Source organism: Poecilia mexicana, unplaced genomic scaffold (genome assembly GCF_051168715.1).
Source record: "Poecilia mexicana isolate PSO_F unplaced genomic scaffold, ASM5116871v1 scaffold_16, whole genome shotgun sequence".
NCBI lineage: Eukaryota > Metazoa > Chordata > Actinopteri > Cyprinodontiformes > Poeciliidae > Poecilia > Poecilia mexicana.
This window is the reverse complement of record NW_028263385.1, coordinates 15,915,204-15,925,366: the sequence shown is the minus strand read 5'-3', so window position 1 is coordinate 15,925,366 and position 10,163 is coordinate 15,915,204. Positions and strand designations below refer to the sequence as shown.

Sequence of the window (10,163 nt, the reverse complement as noted above, 5' to 3'; positions counted from 1 at the left end):
AAAGAAAAAAAGAATGCTTAAAAGTGGAAGGTAAAAGATGTGTGCAATAGGTTTAGGATTAACCTTGTAATATCAAAAAATTATTCTGAAATACCAGGAGTTCATCTTGTGACTTATAAACAGAGAACATTAAATATTTCTTAGGTGATTATTATTGTAAATATTCTTAGATCATATTGGCCGGTGAACAATATCAAAATATTTAATATACATTTAAAATACATTCTGTTTGTGATTAAGCCAAATACATGTACAACTTTGAAAAAAAAAGTTCTGATTTCTGCAACTAAACTGCAATTTTCAAGTTTTGCCACAGATTCTTAATCACAGTCTTAACTGACTTGATCATTCTATATCACATATCACTAAATCTGTCGTTCTGGCTGTATGTTTAGTCATCTTGGTGGAAGATGAACTTATGCCCCAGTTTCAACCATTTCACATTCTGCCAAAAATTATTTTCCAGGATTTCCCTTTATTTAGCATACTGTTCCTATAACTCAAACCTTTTACTCAATTCCTGATGAAGAGAAATATCCCCACAGAATGATGCTGCCACTGTCACCGCTGCCATGAAGAAAATATGGCAGCACACTGGGCTTGACATGATTCCTTTTAAGGTTTTAGTTAGTTATCTTCGGCTAAACACCAGAAAGATACAAAAAAATATCTTTGTCTTCTTCAGATGGGATGTAGTGAAATGTATTCTCATTGGGCTTCTGTACAATGACAACAAAGGCTTTCTGATTCTGATTCTGACCAGAGGAATGTTTCAGACCACGAGCCTGTCATGATAAAGGACACTGCTATTTAAAAAGCATCGCTCTATAAATACCTAGGGATGCAGATGGACAGTGTGCTGTGTTGGAAAGCCCACTTTCTGTGCTTACAACTGCAGCAGACGACTGGCGCTTTATGGGGTTGACGTTAACATACAGCTTGCTTCTTACCTCTACTTTTTTTTCTTTTTTCACCTTTTTACTTTGTAAATATTATATCCTGTGGGCTCACAACCTGGTTTGGCAACAACTCTTCAATGTAAGACCAAGCTTGCCCATGTGAAAATAATCTATTTGAAACACCATAGAGACCGTATGTGAGCAAGACGATAAAAACAGTTTTAAAGAGGAAACCTTATTTTTTTTACCTTCTTGTTGCGTTGATTATTTTGAGTATGTGTTTTATCCCTGTGTGTTTTGCTACTGTGTAGCAATTTATTTTGAAGACAAAAATATTAATCTATTGTATTCCAGAGGAAGTTGTTGCACTAGATCTTGGGGGTCCATCCATTTATGTAACTGGAGAGGTAATTGGGGAAGAGAAGGTGCTGGATGCTACCTCCAAAAGGCAAAAGACAGGCTACACACATGTCGAGACAAATATGATGTACAAACATTTACTCACACTTAAGGAAGATTTAGAGACTAATTACAATCATCTTTTTGAAATGTGGGAGAGAATCAACGCATGCACAGTGAGAACATGCAAACCCATGACCTTTTGCTGCAAGACAACAGTGTTGCTCCACTGTGCAGAAGTATTAGAGTAACACATTTCAGATTTACAGATATTTGTAGATTGATTAAAAAAAAAAACATCCCATTCACAGCTATGAGCGTCTTTGTGTTGATGTATGAAAACCACAATGCAACATCGTGGTTGGTGGTTGTAACGTAGCATAACGCGAAAATGCTCAAGGGGAGTGATTACTTTCGCAACACTGTACACTGTAGAGTGTTTTGTAAGCAAAGGCTGCGCGGTGAGCAGCAGTGTCGGTGGCGCTGTGAAGATGCTGAGATGCTCTGATCTCGCTCCGTGAACGCGCTCACGCTCACGCCGCGCACACCGAGATGCGCATGTGGCTGTGGAGGAGCAGACGCATCACCCGGTTTGCCTCTTTAACACTCCGCTGTCAGGACTCTGAGAAGATCTAACATCTAAGCTCAAACTTTCGGGCTGATCAGGCCTGCGCACGCCGGGTCTGGTCCGGATTTAACCGCACCGAGGTGAGCGTGTGTTACGCGTGCATGTATGATGACGAGAGAGAGGTTTGGCTCATTATCTCATTCAAGAGACCCCAGACAGCAATAGATCCTCCCACCAGTCTGTGTCTATTTATACGGTTGGAAAGGGCTGCCGTGGGTCGTGATAACTGGACGCGACTGTGAGTGGGGACAGACTGATAAATCTCAGCACGGTAAGAGCTCCTGGTTCCGGGCAGAGAGTGGCGGATGGATGTGAGCTTGACCTAAATTATGCAATGATGATGGGAACGTGGCGGTTGCAGCATGTGCTCCTTGTTGGACCTGAAGCTGCACAGAGTCTGGAGGAACAGCAGGAGGTTTGAGCCTGATTTAGTGGGGATGCTGTGGACGATCTGCTGCATCACTCACTTCATCCGGTCGGGTGTGATGCAGCAACATCCACATTCAAACGCTCCGCTCCTGGTTTGGACTTGGTCGGATTTTGTTACTCATCCGCAAGCTGAGATGAAGCATTTTAAGGGCCTAATAGTAGAAATTTGATCTATAAAAATAAGAGAGGTTTTAATTTCGTAACTAAATAGTTGGTTTGACTAAAACACATGATCTAATTGCTCTTATACGTTGTTGTTTATACTCAAAGCATAGGACGTTTAATTTCACTAGCTTAGTTTTCTGAGAAACTACTCCAAAGTGAAAGTCAGATAACAACAGCATACAAAGCAAAATAGGCTGAAATTCACGCATTTTTCATCTCATTATGTCATACTCTGAAGCAAGAATCGGCCTTTTTCATTTTTTGTTTTTGTCACACGCACTTTTAAGTCATTCTTGCCTAATAAATGTATTATTGTTTTTATGCAAAATGCATGCAGGCCATATGTTTCAATGACAATAGACCGACTTGCTGCTAACATTTATATAGTGTCTTTTTGTGATGCAACATTTAGAAACACATGCACATGATGCATGGAAATCAGCTGTTGCATCATTTCCGGTTTATTTCAGGCAGAGGTATTTGATGCAACACCTGCTACTATTCAGACGGAGAAAGATAAGGCAGATAGTCTGTCCAAAAAATCTACATAAGTCTGCCTGTCTACCTGATTTCATTCCAGCTGCCAGTGAGATCACTAGATGCATCTGATATCTTCAGCACTGCAAGTATAAACAGATCAGCTTCTTGGTTCCTTTTTTTTAAAAAAAAAAAACACATTTCATCTGGTTTGGTTTATTTCTAACAAATATCTAAATGTTTCAGATTATCATGGAAATGTTTTAGAGTGATTACAAAAAGCCATTTTCAAATAATGGTTTTATTTCTTTAGGGAAAAATGCTAGTCTAACCATCCTGGTGTTTAAAAAGTAATTGTGCACAAACCGAACGACTCCCTTGGCAGCAGCTGCAATCAAGAGTTACTGACAACTGTTGCAGTGAAGGAAATCTGGTCTACTCTTCTTTGCAGAAGTGCTTTACTTCAGTTCAGACATGAGGATTTCTCAACATCCCTTTTAAGTTCACGACACAGAATCTTAACTTAATTCAAATTGAGACTTTGAAAAGGCCGTTTGAAAGCCTTCATCTTGTGTGTTTTTAGCCATTTAGAGGAGAACTTGATAGTGTACTTTAGCACTTTCCACTGATGCATAAGTGGGTTTATAGTAATAAACTCACTTTTGAGTTTATGACCAGATTCTGGCCAGAGTTTCTCCTCTAGGATTTTATCCTGGAGAGTAAAAATAATGGCTTAATCAGTTACAGAAAGTCATCCAGGTCCCAAAGCAGTAAAGCAGCCCCACACCATCACACTTCCACCACCATGTTTTTCTGTTGGTGTTTTTATTTTCTTTGAAATTCTGTGTAATGGCACCCATACCTTACAAAATGCTCCACTTGGTCTCATTCACATAATTCCCTAAAGTCTTTGGAAATTATTAAAATGTTGTCTGCCAATCAGCTTATGTTTGTCACCTTGAATGTTTAAGATGATCATGGGTTTTTGTTGGGTTTGGTTTTAGTGTTTTGTACATTTTTGAGTTACATGTCTGTGTGTCCATTTTGAAATGTAAAAGACAATAAACAGATCTTTGGAAAAAAATAAGTTGTCTGCCAATATTAAGACCAGCCTTATTATTGAATCATGAACAGTAAACCTTAACTGAGGCAAGTGAATCTTAGTGCTTGAAATATTGTTTTGGCTTCTTTATTAAGTGACTTCTTGGTTCTACTGGTCTGGTAGTAATCATGTTTAGTTGTAGATGTAGTTAATTCATTATCTTTTCACATAGAGCTTGATTGGTTGTTTGTTAACCTAAAAATTGAAATCAACTTTTGAAAGCTGTATTTTATGTTTACTTTGATTATGTTTGCCTGATGTGAGCATTTATTCATGAAAGATGTACCTGACCAAAAAAAAGGTAAAAACCTTTACAGCCCTGCTGTTGATTTGAAATGTCCCAGATAATAAACAATCCCACTACCAAAAACCAGAAATCTCTCATAACCGTTATAAATGGTCGCAAGCAGCTGGTTGGTGTACAGGTCAGACAAGAGGAAGGAGGTAGAGAGAGGTGAACTGTTGGCCGCATGTAGACCTGGGTTTTCAGGTTGTAGGACATTACAGGTGATGTTTGGGTTGGTGTGAAAGTGGAGCAGGAGGGCAGTGTTTGTTTGCGGTGGTGGGTACATTTTTGGCGGGATTATCTTTCAGTGGTTCAGTCTGTCAGCATGCCAGGCCCACATTCTCACCCAGCAAAGACATAAACAGCCCGAGTGGGATTAGGGCCCAGTCGGACAAGTGATCAGGGGGGATTTGCTGCCCGTCGGGCACACAATGGCACTGTCTCGTAACACACAAACTCATATCGCGCATGCTCACAACAGACCCAGGCCCACATTAATCCCACGAGAACTCCCTTTTGTTTGGGGTGCAGTAGCGGGGTTAATAGAGGCTAGCCTCGCCACGGGCCATGACTGAAGAGACAGGGGGTGTGTGTGGACGTCAGTGAACACCAGGGAGAAAATCAGGGGGCACGTTGTGTTTTGGCGGGGTGTTTCCACGTGTCTAAAGTCCCAGACAGACGGGGTGGGTCACTGATGTGTGTGGAAGCATAATGCCACGGATGAATAAAGGTTTTTTTTTCTCTCCCTCGGTGTGTATGTCTGTGAGTCAGCTGGTGATGGTGGATGGGGACAGGATCTAAGATAACAACAACATTGTTAGACAAAAGCAGCAAGCCAGCTCAAACCTGTTGGAATAATCAGACCCAGTTGAGAGACAAAGCACGGATGAGACTGTGCCTTTATCGTTGAATGTTTGATGGATCTGTCCAGAAATATCTGGAACCTTTTTCATATCTTTGTTCTGTTTTCTCTCAGTGCCGGCTCTGGCCCAGGCTGCAGCCATGCCTCTTCTGGAAGAGAACACGCTGTCTCAAGAGCACCCACCTACCCTCCCCGTGGTCATCATAGGTAAATTATTGCTTACCTTAATCAGGTCAACCTTGTTCTTCCTCTTTTGGTCTTAATTGTATCAGCGTACTCACATTTTCCAACTATTTGTTTGCAGGTAATGGCCCATCAGGTATTTGTCTGTCCTACTTGTTAAGTGGATACAAGCCCTACCTGGACACCGCAACGGTTCACCCAAACCCGATTCTGTACAGGAAGCTGCAGGAGGCCACGCACCTCCCTATCACAGAACAGGTAGAAAAAAAACAACAACTCATGTTCACACACAAGGTGTTTCATACATGAAACTCAGATGTGTCAAAATACTTTGTTCTTTTTCCAGGATATGAAATACTTGAGCGAAGGTCTCGAGGGACGATCAAGGAATCCTGTGGCTGTGCTATTTGATACACTCCTTCACCCCAATGCTGACTTTGGCTATGAGTTCCCACCAGTCCTCAAGTGGAGGAGAGACAAGCATCAACAAATTCCACATCTTGTTTTGGGAAAGGGAACACCTGGGGGTGCCTGGCATGTAAGTTTATTCTACAAAAGCCTTCTAACGTATCTGGGTTTTGTGTCAACAGAGTATTTTGCTTTGACCACACGGTTGGTTGCCTCTCCTCAGGCAATGGAAGGCTCCATGTTGACTGTTAGTCTTGGCATCTGGATGGAGCTTCCTGGAGTCAACTACAGAGACATGACCAATGGGAAACGAAGGTAAAAAAGAGCCTCACACAGCATTGATGGGCCAAGCTTTAGTTTCACTGGGCACTCATGTTCTCACTGTCCACATTTTCTTCTTTAGAGATGTAACCAGTGACAGAGCCACCCCAGAGGAGATCTCATCCTATTACAAAGACTATGTGAAGCTAAAGGGTCTGCAGAAGAATTTTGTTGACAACACTTATGTGACCTCTGTTCAGAAACTTTGCCGAGGGCATGAGCAGGAAGGTCTGGAAAATGGGCAAGAAGATCAAAGGGTGGTTGATGGTGGGAATGGGCACTTTGAAGAGAATGGCAAGGAGTGTGAAAACAATGGAGGAGGAGGCACGCTCTGGGAGATCAGGGGTTACCGACAGGTACAGAGCGACACTCACGTCCCCTTCTCCCTGTTTGCTGAGAATGTCGTCCTGGCCACTGGCGCATCCGATTCTCCAGTCAGATTAGGTGTAGAGGGTGAAGATCTACCTTTTGTGTTCCACAGCATCTCAGACCTGGGCTTGGCTGTAAGCCAGGGAAAACTGGATGTGAACTCTGATCCAGTTCTAGTTGTAGGTGCTGGTCTAAGTGCCGCTGATGCAGTTCTATGTGCGCTCAACAGCAACATCAGAGTGCTGCATGTTTTCCGGAAGAATGTAGACAATCCAGACCTCATCTTTAAGCAGCTTCCCAAGACCCTGTACCCAGAATACCACAAAGTGTACAACATGATGTCTTCCCAGACCTGTACCAATGTGGCGTCCTTGTCCTCCTCTAACAGACCCCAGGCAGTTAGCATTGCCTCTTCAGTATGTGCCAAGATGTGCCCTAAACCTCAGCTTTCTGCAGGGAGCATTGCTGGAGGTTCTAGCATCAGTCTCTTCCCCGATTACACCAGTTTCCCCGAACACTGTGTGGTGTCGTTCCAGTCTGACATGAAGTGTCTGCTACAAGGGGATAACTCCCTAAAGGCCTTCAAGATCTCAATGGCCTTGGTGTTGATTGGGACAAACCCAAACCTGTTCTTCCTTAAAGGTCAGGGCCAGTACCTGGGACAAGATCCGACAAGGCCAATCTCCTGCAAGCAGAATCCCATCGACATCAACCCTTACACGTTTGAGTGCACCAAGGAGCCGGGGCTGTTTGCCATGGGTCCGCTGGTGGGAGACAACTTTGTTCGATTTCTGAAGGGTGGTGCTTTAGGCATCACCTCCTGTCTGCTGAAAAGACTCAAGAAGAGAGGAAAGCTCATCAGCAATGGAGGGAACAACTTCATTTAAAAATGATCAGGAAAACATAAATCTGCTCTTAGCGCACAGGTTTCAAGGAGGAAAAAAATTAGTAAAACAGAAGTTTTTCTATCTTTTTTTATCATTAATACAGCGTTTTGCCATCTAAGCTTATATGTTCATAAAGCCAAAAAGACGTTGGATGTACACAAGTTTCTAACGAAACAAAATACGACAGCTTTTAAGTCTTGTCTGACTTCATAAGAAGTCTCCATAGGTTCAGGATACTATGTGCCAATGGTTTATAGCTCATCTGTCATCTCATAACAGTATGGGACCTAGTTTTAATCAGGGTTATTTTTCCAGTCACGGCGTGTCTTCAGGCAGTCTGCTAACATTAACATTAACATTCTAAGAAAGGACTTGAGATGAAATGTATCCTGACTGTCAGTACCTACAGACATATAATACATGGATGCTGCTACACTAACATATGTTCTCATTTCCAAAACATATCATGTCACAATCATGAGCTGTCTCTTCTCTATGACATAAACAATAGATAAATAACCTTTGATCCTAAAGATTAATGTCAAAATAAGGGTCTTGATGCCTCTGATTAATGAAACTGTTCTCTTTTATTTCAGTACATTCTCATTTTGGCCTCAGTTGTAGGTTATTTGCTGATATTACAACTTTCAATGCGTTCTATGCAAATACAGAGACATGCAAAACTATTCACAACCCTTGAACTTCATCACATCACATTTTGTTACACAACTTCAAACTTTAACGTGTTTTACTTGGATTCTATATGATAGATCAACATTGTTGTAAAGGAGGGGAAATTGATTCAAGGTTTGCAAAAACGTCCTAAAGTCAAACCCCTTTATTCAGATACTCATAAAAATGCCTTCAGAAATCACCAAGCTATGGAAAACCACAGATTGGTGATCTCAATGAAAATTTATATTTTCATTGAAGGCCTTTGAGGTTTGTTAGAGCACACTAGTGAATAAACATCATCGTGAAGCCCAAGCAACACAACAGACTAACACAGCCTTAGGGCGTTTTGAAAATCACTTTAAAATCAATGCATCATTTTCCTTCTATTTGACAGTCCTGCACTACTTTGTGTTGGTCTGTCACATAAAATCCAAATGAAATACACTCAAGTCTGTGGTTGTAATGTGGCAAAATGTAAAAAGTTTAGTTGGTATAAATGTGTTTTGGTAGGCTGGTGGGTTTATGATATCACTCACAAACCCACCATAAGATTTCCTTTTACCTTCCAAGTGCAAATCTGAAAAAAAAAAACAAAGACATTAAAAGGTTACACTGGTGTTTATTGGCTGTAAGGTTTTAATCTTCGTTGAACAAGAATCCCTACATACAGATTGAAACATTAAACATAAGCTTGACTCTTCAACTTTAGCCTAAGAGATAAAATGTCTTGATCAACCAGTCTAGATGTTACAATTACAAAAAAAAAAACTTTTTTAATGCTAACCTAAAACCACATTGAGAAAATCCCACTTTAAAAAAAAACCACAAAAAAAAAAAAAACACTATCACATGCGCATTTAAACCATCCAGGATCAAAGTTCTCTTCAATTTAAGCAGTTTAGACCTCAGCCTCTAGTTTTATAATTTTTAATACAAATTACTTTATTATAACAGCTAAAGTCCATCATTTATTAGTATTGGACCATCATTGCAGTAAATAATAGCAGAATGTGAAAAAACGCAACTTATTTTTGTCTTAAATCCAACAAGAAATTTTTGTTACTCATTCTCCTCATAACTTTTGTTTATATATACTATAATTTTTTTCTAGTATCTAGTATTTCTAGTAATCTCAAAACAGAAACAAAGCATTTATTTCAGTAGCTCAATTTACAAAGTTTAAAAAGTAAAATTTGCCTAAGAGTGATACACTGAAAGTTTTTACCTGTGGTAGTTATGGCTAAAAGTTTATAAAATCACAACATTCAGTTCCTCAGAAAACTTGTGTAAAAAATATGTTATTAACACAGGTATACCACAAAACACCTCAACAGAGCAAACAGCCCAATTCCCTCCATGCTACGCTGCACTGATGCAGTAATTCATGCAAAAAGTATAGGGTGCATAAAAATGAAAATGAGTTTACATTTCCACATTAAAATATTATTTTTATTGGTTCTATACAATATTAAGATTTTCTGATAACACTTATCTCGGTTTTTAAACAGATATAGGCCACAATTATCAAAATTAACAGAAATAAATGCCTGAAATGTATCACTCTGAGTAATGAATCTATGATATAAATGAGTTTCACTGTTTCGAATTGATTTAGAAAAATAAATAGCAACTTTCTGGTGAAATATTGAGATTCACCTGCAGAAACTCCACTGTGCGTCTCTTCTGCTCTCCTCTGTGACCTTTTAAAGCTAACCTAGAGTCAATGTCTGCCTCTCACTCTGTCATTTCAGTTTCCTAAAGCAGTATTAAATAACCACTTTTGTAATCTATTTATTTTCTTCCACTAACATATTAATACTTAAGGTTTTTTTTTAATTTTTTGTAACCAAAACAGTTGCCTAATGCCAATGTTAGTTGTGTTAATTATTTTCAGCTAAGTTATATAACCTAATGCTTTCTTTTCTGCATTTTAATATAAAATATTAAATGCATGTATGCTGGCATGAGCCACTGCCTGCAGCAGCTGCTGAGGAAAGTGAGCGGAGGGAAGAGGATGTAGCCGCACAGGGGCCGGCAGAGATATAAAAATATAAGAATACAGGCGAGACATGC

General features: G+C 40.0%; 1 protein-coding gene across 1 annotated transcript; it reads left to right on the top strand.

Annotated features, from left to right (window-relative positions):
• The first annotated feature begins 5,366 nt into the window (after window positions 1-5,366).
• Window positions 5,367-8,215, top strand: osgin2 (oxidative stress induced growth inhibitor family member 2). The gene is made up of 5 exons (XM_014984478.2): window positions 5,367-5,454; window positions 5,552-5,688; window positions 5,777-5,968; window positions 6,062-6,153; window positions 6,242-8,215. Exons 1-5 carry the CDS (start codon window positions 5,388-5,390, stop codon window positions 7,413-7,415), a joined length of 1,662 nt encoding a protein of 553 aa, XP_014839964.2. The 5' UTR covers window positions 5,367-5,387; the 3' UTR covers window positions 7,416-8,215.
• Window positions 8,216-10,163: the final 1,948 nt, after the last annotated feature.